The sequence below is a fragment of the Chiloscyllium punctatum genome, chromosome 1 (assembly GCF_047496795.1).
Source record: "Chiloscyllium punctatum isolate Juve2018m chromosome 1, sChiPun1.3, whole genome shotgun sequence".
NCBI lineage: Eukaryota > Metazoa > Chordata > Chondrichthyes > Orectolobiformes > Hemiscylliidae > Chiloscyllium > Chiloscyllium punctatum.
In genome coordinates this window covers 135,135,401-135,156,226 of record NC_092739.1, presented here as the reverse complement: position 1 = coordinate 135,156,226, position 20,826 = coordinate 135,135,401, and the positions used below count along the sequence as shown (strand labels likewise).

Genomic DNA, 20,826 nt, shown 5'->3' with positions numbered 1-20,826 from the left:
AGCCTATGTCCTCAGCCTCAGAGGGAGGGATGTAATGATTACAATAGGGTTAGCAAGGTGGATCTCATACAGTATGAGTTCCCTGATTGGGGCTATTAATCTGGTAAAATCAGGGAGGCCTGGCTGACAAATATAAATAGGAGTGTTGGAGGTTCTGTTCATTCCGAGAGCTGATTCTGAGGAAACTGGATCAATGTCAAGAGCCACTGTCCTAGCAGTCCAATTCCTTCTGCAGCCTCCATGCTACCTCAATACTATGTGTCCTCCACCTATCTTTGTGTTACCTGCAAACATAGCAACAATGCATTCAGTTCTTTAATCTGGATCATTAACATATAATATGAATAGTTGTGAACCTAACACTGTGCCGACCTCCAATAGTCACCAGCTGTCACCCTGAAAAAGACCCCTTTATCCCCACTTTCTGCCTTCTGCCAGGCAGCCAATCCTCACTCCATGCCAGTACCTTGCCCTCAACATCATGGGCTTTTGTGTTATTTAACGGCCTCCTGTGAGGTACTTTGTCACAGGCCTTCTGGAAATCCAAATGGATCACGTTCATTGGCTTTCACTCTCTAACCAAGTCTGTCTTAAAGAATTTTAACAGATTTGTCAGGCATGACCACCCCTTGACAAAGTTGTGCTGACTAAACCCTGTTTTACTATGCACTTCCAAGTACTCCACAATCTCATCCTTAATAATGGACTCTAAAATCTTACCCATAAATTCCTATCTTCTGTTCCACACCTTCTTAAAAAGGAGTTTTATTTTAGCCACTTTCCTGTCCTCCGGATCCTCCCTGCCTCCAGAGATTCCTGAAAAATCATGATCATTGCCTTCACAATCTCTTTTTTTGGAGGAGTCAGTGTTGGACTGGGGTGTACAAAGTTAAAAATCACACAACATCAGGTTATAGTCCAACCGGCTTATTTGGAAGCATTGGTTTTCAGAGCACTACTTGTCATCAAGTGATAAAGGAGCATCGCTCCGAAAGCTAGTGCTTCCAAATAAACGTGTTGGACCATAACCTGGTGTTGTGTGATTTTTAACTTTGTACAATCTCCTTAAGAACCATCGGATGCAGTCAGAGAGTCATAGAGGTCATTCCATCTGGTCTGGATGATTTATCCACTTCAAACCTCCATCTCAGCATCTTCCCCTTAGTGATGATCTTTAAACTCACCTCTGGTCACGGACGCTTGAAGTTCTGGTTTGCTACTGCTGTCTTCCATCAGATGCAAAGTACCTACTCAGTTCTACTGCTATTTCTTTGTTCCCCATTATTACCTCTCTAACAGTCCAATGCCCACTCTATCCTTTATCCTTTCTTTTTTATATCTAAATATATTTTGCAATCTTCTAATGCAGTACTAGCTAGTTAACCCTCATATTTCATCTTCACACCCATTATTGCTTTTTAGTTGTCCTCTGTTGGTTTTTAAAGGCTTCCCAATCATCTTCACCACATTCTATGTTTTTTCTTTTGCTTTTATGCTCTCCCTGACTTTTCTTGTCAGCCATTGTTGTCTCATCCTCCCCCAGAACATTTTCTAATTCCTGGGGATAAATATTTGCTGTGTCTCTTAAATTATCCAGAAATTCCTGCCATTACTGCTCCACCTTTTTCCCTGCTAGGGTTCCTTTCCAATCAAATCTGGCCAGCTCCTCCCTCATGTTAGTTACTACTACTCAATTGTAATACCGTTACATCTAAATCAAGCTGCTCTATCTCATACTGTAGGCTAAATGCTATCATATTTTGGTCACTGTCCCACCTTACATTCCCTAATCAAGCCTGCCTCATTGTGTATCACCAAATCTAGAATTGTTTGCTCCCTAGTGGGCTCTAATACAAGCTGCTCCAAAAATCCATCTCATAGACATTCCTGAATTCATTTTCTTAGGACCCACTACCATCCTGATTTTCCCAGTCCATCTGCATATTGAAGTCCCCCATAATTGTTTTATTAGTGCCTTCCTCACATGCCTTTTCTATCTCCTGATTTATTTTCTGACCCACACACTAATTACTGCTTGGAGGTTTGTACACAACTCCCATAAGGGTCTTTTTTCCTTTGTGATTCCTCAACTCTACCCACACAGATTCTGACCCTGTATGATTTCTTGCTGTCAATTTATTTTCTTACGAACAAGGTAACACAGCCCCTCTATCCATCTGTCTGTCCTTTTTAAGAGGATGTGTATCTTTGGATATTTAGTTCCCAGTAGATGCCCTTGCAGTTACATATCTGTGATACCCACAACATTAAACCTGCCAATTGCAATCTCACCAAAAGCTCATTTACCTGGTTTTATATACTGTGTGTTTAAATACAATGCCCTCACTCCTGCATTGACTGCATCCACTCTCATAGTTGACCCTTCACTGCTGTAGGGTAAAAATAATGACTGCAGATGCTGGAAACCAGATTCTGGATTAGTGGTGCTGGAAGAGCACAGCAGTTCAGGCAGCATCCAAGTAGCTTTGAAATCGACGTTTCAGGCAAAAGCCCTTCATCCTTTTATTCCTGATGAAGGGCTTTTGCCCAAAACGTCGATTTTGAAGCTACTTGGATGCTGCCTGAACTGCTGTGCTCTTCCAGCACCACTAATCCATAACCTTAACTGCTGTACCTGATGCTGTATTACTGACCCTTACTCTGTCCTATCACTTAACTGGAATCTTTACTCTCTCCTGACCAACCCCCACCCCATTAATTTAGAACATTGGATACAAAAATAGAACAGTGCAGCACAGTACAGGCCCTTCGGCCCTCGATGTTGTGCTGTTCTTTTATTCTAGTCTAAGATCAAACTAACCTACACACCCTATATTTTACTATCATCCATGTGCCTATACAAGAGTGCTTAAATGCCCCTCATCCATCTGACTCCATTGCTGGCCACACACCCACCACTCTCTGTGTAGAGAACCTACGTCTGATATCTCCCCAAACCTTCCTCCAATCATCTTAAAATTATGCCCCGCGTGATGGTCATTTCCAGCTCTGGCTATCCACTTTTCTATGCCTTTCATCATCTTGTACACCTCGATTGAATCACCTTTCATTCTTCTTTGCTCCAATAAGTAAAGCCCTGGATCCCTTAACCTTTTTTCATAAGACATGCCCTCCAGTCCAGTCAGTATGCTGGTAAATTTCCTCTGCACTCTCTCTAAAGCTTCCATATCTTTCCCATACTGAGGCAACCAGAACTGAACACAATATTCAAAGTGTGGTCTAACCAGGGCTCTATAGAGCTGCAGCCTAACCTCACGGCTCTTAAACTCAATCCCTCTGCTAATGAAAGCCAACACACCATACACCTTTTTAACAATCCTGTCAACTTGGGTGGCAACTTTGATGGATCTATGGATGTGGATCCCAAGATCCCTCTGTTCTTCCACATTGTCAAGAATCCTGCCCTTAATCCTGCATTCGGCATTCAAATTCAACCTTGCAAAGTGAATCACTTCACACTTTTGCAGGTTGAGCTTCATCTGCCACTTCTCAGCCCAGCTTTGCATCCTGTCAATGTGAATGCTGAAGCAAAGTATTTATTAAGAGTCTCCCCTCTACAATAGCCCTCTACAAATCCACAACTCCACCAACCTTTGTGTCATCAGCAAACCTACTAACCTACTCTTCCACTTCCTCAACCAAATCATTTATAAAAATCACAAAGAGCAGAGGTTGCAGAACAGATCCCTGTAGAATACTTCCCATTAATTACAACCCTTGGTCTTCTATTGCCCAGTCAATTCTGTATCCAGACAGCCAAGTTTCCCTGTATCCCATGCCTCCTTGCTTTCTGAATGAGCCGACCATGGGGAACCTTATCAAACATCTTGCTAAAATCCACATCCACTGCTCTACCTTCATCAATGTGTTTTGTCACATCCGCAAAAAATTCAGTAAGGCTTATGAGGCATGACCTGCCCTTCACAAAGCCATGCTGACTATCTCTAATCAAACTATGCTTTTCCAAATAATCATAAATCCTGTCTGTCAGAATAACTTCCAATACTTTGCCCACTACTGACATAAGAGTGACTAGTCTGTAATTTCCAGGGTTACCCTATTCCCTTTCTTGAACACTGCAGTGGACAGTGAGAATGCAAAGATCATTTCCAAAGGTGTAGCAATCTCTTCTCTCACTTCCTATAGTAACCTTGGGTATATCCCATCTGGCCCCAGGGACTTACTTATCCTTATGTTTTTCAAAATTTCTAGCACATCGTCTTTTTTAACACCGACACGTTCATGCATATCAGCCTGTTTCACACTGTCCTCACAAATCACAAGGTTCTTCTCACTTGTGATTACTGAAGCAAAGTATTCATTAAGGATCTCCTCTACCTTCTCTAACTCCAGGCACAAATTCCCTCCTCTATCCTGATCAGCCTTACCCTCAATCTGGCCATCCTCTTGTTCCTCCTTTGGGGTTTTTCTTTATCCTGCCCATCAAGGCTTTTTCATGTCTCCTTCTATCTCTTCTAAGTCTATTCTTCAGTTCCTTCCTGCCTACCTTGTAACCCTCTAGAGCCCTGTCGGATCCTTGCCTCCTCAACTTTAAGTAAACTTCCTTCTTCCTCTTGACTAGATGTTCCACATCACTTATCATTCAAATTTTCTTCACCATACCATCCCTTCCTTGCCTCAGTGGGACAAACCTGTTCAGCAGTTGCAGCAAGTGCTCCCTAAACAACCTCCACAATTCTAGCATACATTTCCCTGGGAATAGCTGTTCCCAATTTATGTGCCACAGTTCCTGCCTAACACCATTGTAATTCCCCCTCCCCCCAATTAAATACTTTCCCATACCTTCTGCTCCTATCCTTCTCCATAACTATAATAAAGGTCAGGGAGTTGTGATCACTATCACCGAAATACTTTTTCACTGAGATCTGATACCTGACCTGGTTCGTTGCCAAGCACCAAATCCAAAATGGCCTCCTCTCTAGTTAGCCTATCTACATATTGAATCGGGAATCATTCCTGGACATACCTGGTAAAGTCTGCTCCGTCCAAACTATTTTCAGGAAGGTGGTTCCAATCAATATTAGGGAAGTTGAAGTCACCCATGACAATAACCCTGTTATTTCTGCACCTTTTCAAAATCTATCTCACAATTTGTTCTTCCGTGTTTCTGCTGCTATTGGGGGACGGTCTATAGAAAACTCCCAATAAAGTGACTGCTTCTTTCCTGTTTCTGACTTCCACCCATACTGAGTCTGTAGACAAACCCTCCTCAACAACCTCCCTTTCTGCAGCTGTGATGCTATCCCTGATTAGCAATGCCACTCCCTTACCTCTTTTACCTCCCTCCCTTTTTCTTTTGAAACATCTAAACCCTGGAACATCCAAAAACCATTCCTTCCCCGTGATATTCAAGTCTCCGTAATGGTCACAACATCATAGCTCCATATACTGATCCATTGTCTAAGTTCATCACCCTTATTCCTGACATTTCTCACGTTAAAATACACACACTTCAACCCATCACACTGACTGCAACTTTGCTGTATCATCTGTCTATCCTTCCTCACAGACTCTACCAGCCACCCCATTCTCTGGTCCATAGTTCCAGTTCCCATCCTCCTGCCAAACTAGTTTAAACTCTTCCAAAGAGCTCCAGCAAAACTTCTGCCCAGGATATTGGTGCAACCAGTCCTCTTTGTATAGGTCCCACCTTCCCCAGAGGTTATCCTAATGATCCATAGATCTTAAGCCCTCCCTCCTACACCAGGTCTGCAGCCACACGTTCAGCTGCACTCGCTCTCTGTTCTTAGCCTCACTAGCACGTGGCACCAGTAGCAATCTTGAGATTACTACTCTGCTCGTCTGGCCTTTTAGCTTCCAACCTAACTCCCTATATTCACTTTCAAGTCCTCATACCTTTTCCTAGCTATGTCATTGGTAGCAATGTGTACCATAACTTCTGACTGCTCTCCCTCCTCCTTAAAAATCCTAAAGACCCAATCTGAAACATCCCTGACCTGGCGCCCGGTAGGCAACATACCATCCGGGACTCTTGTTCACAACCATAGAATCACTTGCGTGTTCCTCCACCCATTGAAACTCCTTTCACTATCACTCTCCTATTTTCCCCCTTCCCTTCTGAGCAGCAGTCAGGTTCAGTGCCAGGGACCTGAGCGCTGTAGCTTTCCCCGGTAAATCTCCCCCCACTCCCGAAACAGTATCCAAAGTGGTATACTTATTATTGAGGAGAACAGCCACAGGCGATCCCTGCACTATCCGCCTATTCTCCTTTCCTCTCCTGACGGTTAAGTAGCTACCTTTATCCTGTAACTTAGGTGTGACTAACACCCTATAACCCCACTCTATCACTCCCTCATGCTCCCAAATGACCCAAAGTTCATCCAGCTCCAGCTGCAGTTCCCTAATGCAGTCTGTGAGGGGCTGGGATTGGGTGCACTTATAGAGTCATAGAGATGTACAGCATGGAAACAGACCCTGCGGTCCAACCCGTCCATGCCGACCAGATATCCCAACCCAATCTAGTCCTATCTGTCAGAACCCAGCCCATATCCCTCCAAACCCTTCCTATTCATATACCCATCCAAATGCTTCTTAAATGTTGCAAGTGTACCAGCCTCCACTACATCCTCTGGCAGCTCATTCCATACATGTACCACCCTCTGCGTGAAAAAGTTGCCCCTTAGGTCTCTTTTATAACTTTCCCCTCTCACCCTAAACCTATGTCCCCTAGTTCTGGACTCCCCGACCCCAGGGAAAAGACTTTGTCTATTCACCCTAACCATGCCCCTTATAATTTTGTAAACCTCTATAAGGTCACCCCTCAGCCTCTGACGCTCCAGGAAAACAGTCCCAGCCTGTTCAACCTCTCCCTCTGGCTCAAATTCTCCAACCCTGCAACATCCTTGTAAATCTTTTCTGAACCCTTTCAAGTTTCACAACATCTTTCCGATAGGAAGGAGACCAGTCAGCAGGGACACTAGTGGTGATCCTTTTTTCCCAAATCCTGGAACAGGAGCATGCAACTGCCCTAGCTTCCATCACCTTGCTCTAAATTACCAAAAGAGATAAAAAGAAATCAAACTTACCTCACCAACCCTCCACACAGAGTTATTTTTGGTTAGAGGAGGAAGACGGTTGGGAGACACAACACGTGTAGTGTTTCAGGTTTAGCCACTGCCCGAATATATTAATTAACTTACCCAGCAGTCCCCATGTCCACTTCTGCTCCTGTTTAGCCTTTGCTCTGCTGATTCATGAGGCAAGTATTTTATATTCAAAATTACTTCACAGCAGGCCCCTGGCTCGGGTTATCTCAACTTCCACTGCTGAAGTCCTTGTGACCTCAATTTGCAAGAGCAAGGGATGGTTTGGTTAAAGTGTATGAGGTTTGAAATTTCCTAGATGATCAATCATATGTAGTGAGTGATTGCTGATGACAATAAGATCCTGAATGGTCTTGACAAGGTGGACATGGAATGGACATTTATTTTCATGGGTGAGTGCAGAACTAAGGAACTCTGTATAAAATTAAGGGTTACTGTTTTAGGAGAGAGATGAGAAAATTTCTTTTCTCCAGAGTATTGTGTATTTAGGACTCTCTACCTCAAAAGGTCATCACACACCAGGTTATATCTTTATCAGCTGGTTGAAGAGGCAGCATCTCGAAAGCTAGTGCATCCAAATAAACCTGTTGGACTATAAACTGGGGTTGTGTGATTTTTAACTTTGTCCACCCCTGTCCAACACTGGCACCTCCAAATCATAAAGTGATGGGTGTGAGCTCACTGAATATTTTTAAATATTTGTTCTCTTAGCAAATAAGAATCCATGGTTATTGGGAGTAGATGGGAATGGAGAATTTGGAACACAAGAAATCAGCCATTATTTTATTGAATGGCGGAGCAAGTTTGTATGTATGAATGTTCATAAGTTTTATCTTCAAAGATGCTGCCAGATCTAATGAATATTTCCAGAACTTTTGTTTTTAATGTCAAGAAAGATAATTTAATGATGAACAACAAACTGATGAAACTGAGCTTCCTGAAATCTAAAGCTTTTTTTGGGAGTCTCATCTTTCGCACAATCACCAGCAATAGCTTCTGTGCATGTTGTTGTATTGTTTCCTCTGGAAACCCCCAGGATTCTATCCTTTGCTCATTATTATTTGTCATCTACAGGTTACCATCCAGCAACTTTATCTGCAAACATAGGACTATAAGACCATAAGAGATAGGAGTGGAAGTAAGGCCATTTGGCCTATCGAGTCCACTCTGCCATTTAATCATGGCTGATGGGCATTTCAACTCCACTTACCCGCATTCTCCCTGTAGCCCTTACTTCAAGTTCCACATGTATGTCAACAACATCAAGCCTTAGCTCATCACCACCCTTGTTATCTCTTCACTCTAATTTGTCAGATTGCATAGTTTTACTATTCAAGACACACAAATAAATCTTATCAGGCTTGCACCATTTAAAAGACCAAGGAGCTTAATTTGACCTTTTGTGTAACTGTACCTAGAAGTACTACAATGTAAATTATTTCATTGCAAAAATGGCATAAAAAGTATTAACTTCTAAAGATCAAAACTTCAGGGTGATGCATATGGGTGGTGCAAATAGAACGATATTTTGGAGTTCTTCCCTTTAGAAATGATGGCTTAGAATGTTTGTTGTCCACAGAAAGTGTGGCTTCATAGGCCAGATAATATCTTCTTTTCTCATTCAATATTTCCTTTTTCCCTTGTTCCCTAAACACCAACTTTCTCGCTGTTATGAAGACATTGCACCTGATCTCATTTGATATGTATTGTACCATTGTTTTGCTAAACAATGGGTTAATTATACAATGTAGACATTAATGACACAAAATTTGATTCCCTAAAACTTTCTTACATTTGACTACCTATATTCTACTATACTGCCATTCTCACCCTCACCCCAAAACTCCCACCTCGAAATGGTCAGAATCTACTCAGTGAATGAATTAAATACTCCTTGCCATCACATCAGATGGCACAATCATGAACTAATAATTATTCATTAACCACAGACTCTTGGTTGAAAAATGTAAATGCTGATGATGGAGGTAATTGTTATATTAAGTTTAATTTACAAACAAGTAAAATGACTCAGCTATACTACAGGAAATCAGCACAAATTGCTTTGATCATAAATTTACAATTGAAATCGATGTCTGAGATTGATATAAATTTGTGAGATTCAGTAAAGATTGGACTCCCAAGAGCTTACACATCAAGTTAGTTAGCCAGTCTATTGAGTAGATAAACATTCATACTTCCTCAGTTAACAATGTTTCCTTGGCTTATACAACCTCATCTTTATTAATTGGCAGAGGTAAATTAGTTGCTTTGCTTTGCCTTCCTCTCACCGGATGGTATTTAGCCTTTTGACCTCATTCTGTAAAGGTGCTGTCCATTCAGAGTAATACTGCACAGAAGAGGCCCTTCAGCCCATCAAGTCTGCACTAACCTATCTATATTACCCCACTTTCCTGTACTTGGCACATAATCTTGAATTTTACAACATTTCAAGTGCTCATTCATGTACTCTTTAGAAATGTTGTGAGGTTCACTCCCTTAACCAGCCTCTTATGCTTATGAGACCATCTCTCGTCCTCTGGATAAAATGATTCTTTCCTCAACCTCCCTCTAAACCTCCTGCCCTTCATATTAAGATTATGTCCCCTCATTACTGACCCTTCAGCTAAGGAGAACAGCTGCTTGCTATACACCGCCTCTATGCCCCCCTGTAATTTTGTATACCCAAATTAGGGGCAATTTTGTATATCCCTCCACCTTCTCTGCTGTAAAGAAAACAACTTGCACCTATTCAGCCTCTCCTCATAGCTAAAATACTCCAAACTAGACTTCTCTGCACCCCCTCCGGAGCAATCACACCCTTCCCATAGTTTGGCGACTAGAACTACAGCTAGTACACCAGCTATCCTCACCAAAGTTTTGTACAGTTCTAACATAACCTCCCTGCTCTTGTAATCTATCCCAAAAATGATCAAGGGAAGTGTCCTGTAAGCCTTCTTAACCAATCCACTAATCTATCTCGCTACCTTCAGGAATCTCTGGACAATCACCTCAAGATCCCTCTGTTCCTCCGAACCTCCTAGTATCCTGCCATTCATTGAGCATTTGCTTGTCTTGTCATTCCTCCATTATCTTCTACTCCTGGGTAAATTTGCATAGAGCTGTGTTGGGACTAGCTGTAAATTGTTACCTTATTTGATTACTTCAACAAAGTTCCACACTAGTGTTGCCTGTAGCCGGGTGCTGGTTACTCAAACAATTTTTACTTATGTCATCTTGCTCTGTTAGAGTTGGATATTCTGTATTTAAAAACACTACAAGAACTAAAACAATGAAAGAGAAGCATTATATACTCTTAATTTTCAAAGCATTTCTCAATTTTACTCCAATATCCGAGTGTCAGATGTGGGAAGTGAATTCAGCACATTTGATATCAGTCATCGCATAGTCATATTTCTACCTTGATAACTTCCAAATCAATTAAACACTAGCACCTGAACATAGATGACTGAGTCACTCCATTGCATCCCAGGGCTTGACTACTGAAGAGGTTTTATATAAGGAGTCTACAGTTATTAAATTATTGTTTGAATATCTTTCTACCCTACTTTGTAAATCATCTTTACATCTGTAGTAATAGTAGCAGTTTTAAAAATTAATTGGTGAATAAGGAGGTGTCTATATATTGGGCGGCACGGTGGCACAGTGGTTAGCACTGCTGCCTCACAGCACCAGAGACCCGGGTTCAATTCCCGCCTCAGGCGACTGACTGTGTGGAGTTTGCACATTCTCCCCGTGTCTGCGTGGGTTTCCTCCGGGTGCTCCGGTTTCCTCCCACAGTCCAAAGATGTGCAGGTTAGGTGAATTGGCCATGCTAAATTGCCTGTAGTGTTAGGTAAGGGGTAGATGTAGGGGTATGGGTGGGTTGCGCTTCGGCGGGGCGGTGTGGACTTGTTGGGCCGAAGGGCCTGTTTCCACACTGTAAGTAATCTAATCTAAAAAAGTAATCTAATCTAATCTAATTAGCTTTGATGGTTTAATAAGCATTAGCTGTTTCCTTGTGTAGTGTTTGGATTGTCAACTGATTCCATACTGAGGACACAATTAAGATAGTTCTTAAGATAGTACTAAATGCAAGGTGCTGCATTTTGGGAAAGCAAATCTTAGCAGGACTTATACACTTAATGGTAAGGTCCTAGGGAGTGTTGGTGAACAAAGAGACCTTGGAGTGCCGGTTGATAGCTCCTTGAAAGTGGAGTCGCAGGTAGATAGGATAGTGAAGAAGGCGTTTGGTATGCTTTCCTTTATTGGTCAGAGTATTGAGTACAGGAGTTGGGAGGTCATGTTACCACTGTACAAAACATTGGTTAGACCACTGTTGGAATATTGCATGCAATTCTGGTCTCTTTCCTATCGGAAACTTGAAAGAGTTCAGAAAAGATTTACAAGGATGTTGCCAAGTTTGGAGGATCTGAGCTACAGGGAGAGGCTGAACAGGCTGGGGCTGTTTTCCCTGGAGCGTCGGAGGCTGAGGGGTGACCTTATAGAGGTTTACAAAATTATGAGGGGCATGGATAGGATAAATAGACAAAGTCTTTTCCCTGGGGTCGGGGAGTCCAGAACTAGAGGGCATAGGTTTAGGATTAGAGGGGAAAGTTATAAAAGAGACCTAAGGGGCAACTTTTTCACGCAGAGGGTGGTCCATGTATGGAATGAGCTGCCAGAGGACGTGGTGGAGGCTGGTACAATTGCAACATTTAAGAAGCATTTGGATGGGTATATGAATAGGAAGGGTTTGGAGGGATATGGGCCGGTTGCTGGCAGGTGGGACTAGATTGGGTTGGGATATCTGGTCGGCATGGATGGGTTGGACCGAAGGGTCTGGTTCCATGCTGTATATCTCTATGACTCTTCTACAACTGTGTTAAATGGTGCAGGAGAGGAAGAAATTAACGATGGGGAAGAACAACATTGGAGAGTTGTCCTTGTAGTGTATTTCATAACCTTTGGACAATGCAAATTACTTACGCTCAATTGGTTACATTTGAAGTGTAGTCAATGCTGTCATGGAAGGAAACATTGCAACCAATTTGTACCTAGCAAAGTCATGTAATATTGCCCAAGCTTAATGATAAACATCAATCATTGAGAACTTCTCTGTTTTTCTCTTATAGGATTTGATTTCAAACCTTTCATGGCATTGCTCCTTGCTATCTGTTTATTCTAGTCATGAGGCTTAGGATCTTCCAAAGTCTCTTGCACAACCCTGATTTTCATCACTCTATCATCACTTTATCTTGACTTTACAGTTTGGAATTTCTTTCCTGAACTTCTTTCTCTCTTTCCTCATTTAAGATGCTCTTTAAACCTACTCTGACTAAGCTTTGGTCATTTCTACTGTTTCTAAATGTGGGTTGGTGTCAAATGCTGTTTGAGAGTATTCCTGTGAAGTGCTTTGGGATGTTTGAATACATTCAAGTTGCTGCATAAGTTGTTCTGTTTAGGATTATTGATCTGAGACCTTAACTCAAGTTTTCCCTTCACAGATGCTGCCAGGCATTGTATTGGTTTTATTTTGGTTACTCTTACTGTTGTTGAGTAGAGAGATATAGAGAATAAAGCAAAGAACTGTGGATGCTGAAAATCTGACACAAAAATGGTAATTGTTGGAGAAGCTCAGCAGGTCTAGCAGCAATTTCTGTTTTTGTGAGAGGTGGACAAGTTTGGTAAGGAAATTCCAAAGTTTAGTGCCTGCACCACACTGCCACAGTGAAAAGTGATATTGGTTATTGTCCCTTTAAATCCAAGAAGTGAAAGATTTGTTAAATTAGATCGAGCGATGTGACATTTAAAACATTCCCAAAATTGGTCATTGAACCTGACTGATTAGACAACGTTAATTTGTCGATGTTAAGTTGTAACACGCTGGAACAACTGCAGGGGAAAGAAGGCTATACAGTACATGTATTCATGTTTGAAATGAACTACACATCCCAGAATACCAGTGTGCAGCAATGTTCACATCCAGAGGGAGGGTGCCGGGGCCGCGTCACATTCCCGCATCATTGCGTGTACTTTGTGGCACTGGGATCTTGGACAGAAACCCTTGAGTCTGGGCTTCAGGAGAGTGATCCACTCCCAAGAAGGGGTAGTGGTGGGGGTAAACAGTATTAAGACTGAGGAGACAAGAGCCGCCCCAGAGAATTTTTCAAAGGTCAGACAATGCTTTCTCGAACCATGAGCTGGAGTTTGCTGTTTCTGCGGATATTGAGTGTTACATTGTGTCTGTGAGAATGGCAAATGCTGTACTTTCGATTGTGTTGCCATGAGGGGATTGAAAACGCTACAAAAGTAAGATTGCGGATGTTTCATTGCGAAATGTTGTTGGAGAGGGAGTCACACTCATTTCGTTACCGGCTTGTGCCATTATTGGGGGAGTTGAGACGCGTGATCCGTGTCAACTCCGAATACATTATGAATTGTTACAGGATGAATGGACTGCTGCTGGCCAGGATTGTCTAGATTGCGTATTGCAGTGGTTTTTTTTTGAAGGGATAAAGCACACCTTGCAGTATTCTCCAAATAAGAGCAAACTGACTTATTCATTTATTTTCTGAAATCAAAGTGGGGATTTGTGCGACTAATGAAGGGTCTGCGGGGATCTAATGACAAAGGGGATCGATCTCGTTATTTTGTTATATAGATGCAGTAGGCAGCGACATATTTAGCTACGCATTACATCTCCAGTCGATTTCTGAACAGAAATGTTGGCGATGGGGGAAGAGGCTATTTCAAACTGTTTAATTTCCTCCTTTCAGAGGCGATACATTGTTGATTAATTGTCAACGTGTTGTATAACCTTTAAAAATAGGGGTGAGGAAAGTTTATATTAATATGCATGCCGAGAGTGTATTTATATCCTCCTGTGGTAATTCCTATTTAACACGACTGATCCGCAATGACAAACTGTCCTTAAAAGGATCTGGGCGCGGCTGCTTGTCTGAGACCTTTTTCTTTCCCCAGCAGCACCTCGTCTATTGACGGGCGGAATGAGAGAACCCTGTGCTTTTTCAGCGCTGTGTCTCTCGGCTGGATGGTCCGGCCTACCTTCCTGAGCTGAGAGCTCCCAGTGCAGACTGTCTGAAGGAGAGAGGGGGGTGAGGCTGCCTCTCAGACCTTGACCAGCTGCTGCCACGTGACAGGCAGACAATTCCTCCAAACCAGGCATTTCCTGCAACAGTCGAGATGAGATCAGCTTCACCAAAAACCAGTTTGAGATTGAGCGGTGTGTCGTATTCTTTACAAACCCGCCTGCAACCCAATGTAATCAATCCCACTCCAGTTTACCCCTGAAACCTGGGATGTGCTCCCAGAGCTGTTTTGAAGCATTTCCAATGTCCGACTTAATTGCACTACAGACCTCGGCCAAAAAAGTGGTTATTTGAGCACGGATGGGGTTTCGAGATTGAGGCTGAGCCCATACATACCTTTCATAGGGGCAGCGGGATATAATTAGGAACAGGGTTGCTGCCCGATTTCTCGAGTCTGCAGTTCAAAAACAATGTCTTGTGTCCCTCATCATGTTAGCCAACTGAGCACAAAACGGGATTCAATTTACTACTTTAACTATTTTTATTCCTGGTGTGTTTAACATTGCACCTATTGATGGTTATTTTATTTGGATTGGGGGCACCAGAAAGACAAATTTTAAATATTAATCCTGGGACACCAATATCTTGTCGTTGATTTTTTTTCATGAAGCAGCAACAATATTGCACATGTATGTTATACATGATTTGGAGGTGCTGGTGTTGGACAGGTGTGTACAAACTTAAAAATCACACAGCACCAGGTTATAGTTCAAATAAACCTGTAACCTGATTTTTAACTATGTATGTTATACTTCAACTTATTTTAAAATACATATTGTTCTAAGTTCTAATGAAAACAATATACAATCCAATTTGAACATTCTGTTTTTTGATGACTGATATGGTTTGATACTTTGTAAAAACTGAAAGAACTGTGGAAGTTGTTGATCAGAACAAAAGCTCAGCAGGTCTGGCAGCATCTGCAGAAGGAAAGCAGAGTTAACGTTTCGGTTCCAGTGACCTTACAGCAATTCTGAGATGTTGCCAGCTCTGAACTTTTCCACCAATTTCTGTTTTTGTTTATGGCTTGAGATTTTACTTGGTTAGAAGTGCAGTTCTTGAAATTTTGCATTTTTCTTCTCTTTTGAAAAAGTTAAAACATTCCTTGTTTTCAAGAATGACAGCTGTACTCCAATATGTCTTTTATTTGTCTGATTATTGATATAATCAGGCCTGTAGTCTATACTTACCTGATCTCTCCAGGTGTACACTATAGTGTTGGGATGTGAGAAACCTAGTAGACATTTGTGACTTAACCCAAAAGCTGAGTCCAGTCAGGTATTTGTGGGCTGTGACTTTTAACATTCTTTCATTGTGCCTAATTTTAGGAAACATCAAATTTGACAACACTCACAAAGACTACAATAGAAGACATTTTGATATGTTTGGTTTTGGTGTGACAAGTGAAGATGATAATGACCCAAAAGACCATGTGACTGATTACAATGTTATCCAAGTAACTATCAGCTAACTTTGGTGAAGACTAACCCAGAATCTTGATCTGTGGTAATTGGGGGGGGCTGGAGGAAACAAAGAACTGCAGATGTTGGAAATCAGAAACAAAGTTAAAAATCACACAACTCCAGGTTATAGTCCAACAGGTTTAATTGGAAGCGCACTAGCTTTCAGAGCATCGCTCCTTCATCAGGTGACTATCACCTGATAAAGAAGCGTCGCTCCGAAAGCTAGTGTGCTTCCAATTAACCTGTTGGACTATAACCTGGTGTTGTGTGATTTTTTAACTTTGTACACCCCAGTCCAACACCGGCATCTCCAAATCAAATCAGAAACAGGCTTCTTAAGCCTGAAAATATAAGGATGTTGGGAAGTGAAGTGAAGACACTTGTGGAAGAAAACTCCCAAGAGAGACTACTTGCAAGGTTAATTGGAGAATCGTATGATATTGTTGTAGCTAGAGTGAGTAACAATCAAAATACAACTGAAAGGACTAATGGGATGCCTCAGCTCTTGGATCCTTCAGCAGCAGATGGCAAAGTATGAACTCCCAGATTCCAGAATGTCCAGAGAATTTCAAAGAGAAAATAGAGAATTATTAGATTGTAATGATGAAGAATTTGATGAGTTTCCCTTGGATGAATTTGATGATTTGTTCGTGCAGGGTGAACTGAAAGCAGAAACTGAACCTGATAGAGCAATGAGCCAGTCCCCAACATCCCTCAAATCCTTCGTAGAAGAGCCACAGAGAAATAACATAAAGCATGTTGCAGAAGCAGCAGATAACAGACCCGGTCCATGCCAAGAGCAAAATGTAAAAGCTGCTGATAATACTTCTGGATCTCAATTACAAAGCCAAGCTAAACATCTTAAAAGTGGCATACATACTGAAAATGCAGGGCCAGGTTCCATGCTAAGTGATCATAATTCCATGAAAAAGACAGGCATTCCTTCTGTAGATGGAACAAATAATACAAGTGTTCTCACTATGGAACTGAGAAAGAAGCAGCTTAGCTCATTAACACTGTATGAGTCCTTTGACAGAAGGCCAAAGAACGATTCAGTACTTGGCAATCTGTGCATCTCGTCTGAAGTAATTTCAGGTTCCTTTGGCAGTGGAAACAATTTTCATAATGATGGTGCAGAAATAAGCAATATGAATGAAAGAAAGTTCAACAATCAGTTTGTGGGTTTGAATTCTCCACCGTTTACATATCTAAACATTCTGTTGGCTAAGAAACCTGATATAATAACTGGTACAAATCAAAGAGTTCATTGTTACCTTACTGGACAAACTCACAAGTAATGGTGGACTGTGGAATATTGAAGCCAGAGCTAGAATATCAGATAGTACTGCCTAATATCAGATGTAGAACTTGGTGATGACATTTTGAGAAGTTTGAATGGGTTCTCAGTAGCAGAAATGAGAAACTCCATAAAATGCCCTAATCAACAGCAAAAGGTAACCGGGGGAAAACAAAAATGCCAGCAGGAGTTGGTGGGCCGTTGTTGTCTAATGACTATTGAATTTAACCCAACCTTAACTACTAGAGTTTTGGCTCTCCACCAAGTAACTCTAGAAGACCTGCAGCATTTAGAATACCGGGTACATTCGGGGAAAAAAACCTGTAATTAAATAATTAAGCAACCGGAGTTTGAGATTTGTTTTTCTGAATGCTCTTGCATTATAGGTTTCGAGATTAATTTTAATCATATTAAGATATATGCTTGTGTTTAACTTGTGAAATTTGGCTTCTGAAAAATAAACAGTTCTTAAAAAGCAAAAAAAGTGGGCGGCATGGTGGCACAGTGGTTAGCACTGCTGCTTCACAGCGTCAGAGACCCGGGTTCAATTGGCGACTCTTTGTGTGGAGTTTGCACATTCTCCCCGTGTCTGCGTGGGTTTCGTCAAGGTGCTCCGGTTTCCTCCCACAATCCAAAAATGTACAGGTTAGGTGAATTGGCCATGCTAAATCGCCAGTAGTGTTAGGTGAAGGGGTAAACGTAGGGAAATGGGACAGGGTGGATTGCGCTTCAGCGGGTTGGTGTGGACTTGTTGGGCCGAAGGGCCTGTTTCCACACTGCAAGTAATCTAATCTAAAAAACAGTTTGCTGAGTTTACCCAGTAACCCTTTATCAGACCCATTCTTCAGGAATGGCTCTGTGTATTTTACTGTAGTATTAAGCACATTTATCATTTCTGAATTTTATTAAATCAGTGCAGTTGGGTGGAACTTTTATACTCCGTCCACTTAACAATGGAAGATAATTAAATTATATTGTTGGCCTAGGCCTCAAATACAACTCCGTCATTGATAGATCTTTCTGTATTGGATGCAGAATTTTTTTAAACCAAACTGGTGAGAGTAGTCTCATTTATCACCCTACCTTAATGAAATGGTCCTTTTATTTTTGTAGTAAATAACTAGTTATGCACAACTCAAAACAACAGCAGTTTTAAAAGGGAAAAGAACAGACAAAGGAAGCACATGGTGAGGTCATTGCAGGAGATAAAGATGGAAAGAAACTGACACTGCCTTTGCTGTTTGAATTCATGTATCACTGGACATTTGGGTGCATCTGGTAAAGTCACAAAGGGTGGTATGTGTATGGAATGAGCTGCCAGAGGAAGTGGTTGAGGCCAGTACAATTGCAGCATTTAAGAGACATTTGGATGGGTATATGAATAGGAAGGGTTTGGAGGGATATTGGCCGGGTGCTGGCAGGTTGGACTAGATTGGTTTGGGATATCTGGTTGGCATGGATGGGTTGGACCGAAGGGTCTGTTTCCATGCTGTACATCTCTATGACTCTATGAACTCCATTCATTTCATGTGGTACTGGGAAATGATCTCTTTAATCAATGGTTGAATAATAAATTTGACCTTGTCAGCAAAGTAAGAGGATCATTAGACTAATAGCATTTAACAATACCAGTTTTTCTTGTCATTAACTGTGTGATCTCCAACTTTAATAAAAAGAACTGTAATCGTTATACAAAAGAACTTTCATTCAGAGTGTGTAGAAGAGAGGAATGCCTCTCATGCAGCTAAAAATTAACAGAAAGACGTGAAATATACTTTCACTTGAGGTTAAAGTATATTGATTGTATAAGTGAGGAATGCAATTGGAGGGTCATGTTGCTGGTGGTACTACTTTTATTCTGCACCTATAACCTGACGAGTAACTCTTAACACTGATTTTTCGTTTGAAAATCTCTTTGCATTTTTGTCTGTTTTGTTTAAAGGACATAATGACCAGCACTCCTGAAGTGTTTGCAGCATTTTTTTCATCCACAAGTTTTATAATAATCATGTTAGTTGCCAGTCCTAGCTACAAAACTGACCTTACTCCAGATTGAATTATTCTCCAATGCAACGTTCTTCTTGTCGCACTTGCTTGCGGGTTTTTGAGGGGCCTGTGTTTTCCTTTAAAACTTTTGGATTATATATTTTTAAAATCTCAAACTGATCGCTTTACATTAACAGCCAGCAAATGATTTTCTAAGTTTTAATGTAATTTTGTTTTAAAATTGATTTATGAATAGTGGTGGATTCATCACACTGATTTAAAATGTTTGTTTTTGTGAAAAATCATTTTCGAGCTATTACTCCATTATGAATCAACTTGCTCCATTAAATGTATCAAAGACCTTAATGCAGAAGAATTTGTAAAATATGTCAAATTATTCAGGATCATGGCGAATTTTTACATTTGGAAATGAGTTTGAATATTGAAAAATAAACATTTCTCAACTGCAGGTTGGACCGAAGGGTCTGTTTCCATGCTGTATATCTCTGTGACTCTATGACTTTAAGTGCAATTTGCTGAAAACAGTGAAGTGGCTGTTTCTCGATGCCTGTTTCTGTCAGGATAGGTTGTAGCCTGCAGTTGACATTTCTAGTTTTATGTGGTCAGGTTCCCAACTGAAGTGATTGAAGTGCCCCATTAGTTTATAATGTAGGCTGTTTCAATTGATTCAGAATATTCAGAACATGGTCTTCAACAAGTTTCCATTAATGTTTAGTTCTAGAAAATGAGTTGAGCATAGACCAAGTCTCATCAGTTAAATTTAGAGCTGGGTAAAAATCCCGAAACTTTCTTCCTAACACTATGCTTGTCCCTACTCCAAAATGGTCTACTGTGTTTCAAGAAGGCAGCTTATAACCATCTTTGTAGGGGCAACTAGAAATGGGTTCCCTCTAGATGCTATCATTCCAGGGCAAGTACATCTGTCCTTAGACCAAAACTGCACACAGTATGCCAGATGTGTGGCCTCACCAATGCCCTATATAATTGAAATAAGACACTTTCATTCTTGTCGTCAAATCCCTTTGTAACAAAATTAATACCAATTTATGAGGGAAGTCTTCCTTTTCAATTGTGTTAAAGTATTTTGGTTGTCAACCTGAATTACAGGAACAGGTAATTTAATAGTTTTTAATCTCAGTGCAGCTCCTGAATATCTCATGACCTCATGCTCACCCTCCAAATTTCTGAATTTGAGTCAATAGTGCTGTTAGAGGAGCCAGATTGGGATTTGATAGCAAACTGAAAGTTTATGCATGCAGACAATATCATCATTAGTTTATCAATTCTGTCTGTAAATGTATGTGTCCTTTATTAGAAAGGAGATGTACTTGAGGGGTATTAGAAAGTGCAATAGTGATAAGTGACAAGTTATGGTAGGCATTCAAGTGGTATTTAAGTATCTGTAAAAGTTTTCATTTAGCTGATTAATACTTGAGCATGTTCGTAAGCAGATGAGGAAGGGAAGTTAATTTACTTTCCCAGTGATGTGGAGGTGCAAAGTTAAAAATCACACAACACCAGGTTATAGTCCAACAGGTTTATTTGGAAGTACTAGCTTTTGGAGCGCTGCTCCTTCATCAGTGGTAGCAGTGGAGCAGGATCAGAGGACACAGAATTTATAACAAAAGACCGCAGTGTAATGCAACTGAAACGATATTGTCATTGTCATAGAGGGCAACTGCATAGAAAAAGACTGTTGGCCCATCAAGTCTGCGCTGGTTAAAAACATCTAACTATTCCAATCCTGTTTTCCAGCCTTTCGCCCATATCCTTGTATGCCTTGGCATCTGAATACTTAAATGTTGTGAGGGTTTCTGCCTCTAGCACCCTTGCAGGCACTGAGT

At 41.2% G+C, this 20,826-nt stretch overlaps 1 protein-coding gene and 1 pseudogene across 3 annotated transcripts in view; both read left to right on the top strand.

Moving 5' to 3' along the window:
• The first annotated feature begins 13,133 nt into the window (after positions 1 to 13,133).
• The window catches only part of ctif (CBP80/20-dependent translation initiation factor), a 230,741-nt gene continuing 223,048 nt past the window's right edge, over positions 13,134 to 20,826 (top strand). For 2 of the 3 annotated variants that reach the window (XM_072574843.1, XM_072574824.1), the window contains exon 1: positions 13,272 to 13,415. In XM_072574843.1, coding sequence (XP_072430944.1) covers positions 13,365 to 13,415 — 51 coding nt within the window. In that variant the 5' untranslated portion in view covers positions 13,272 to 13,364. Of the gene's footprint in view, positions 13,416 to 20,826 lie in introns of all 3 variants that reach the window. The other variant, XM_072574834.1, reaches the window with a different exon arrangement.
• On the top strand, positions 13,768 to 17,306 carry LOC140482856 (recQ-mediated genome instability protein 1-like; annotated as a pseudogene).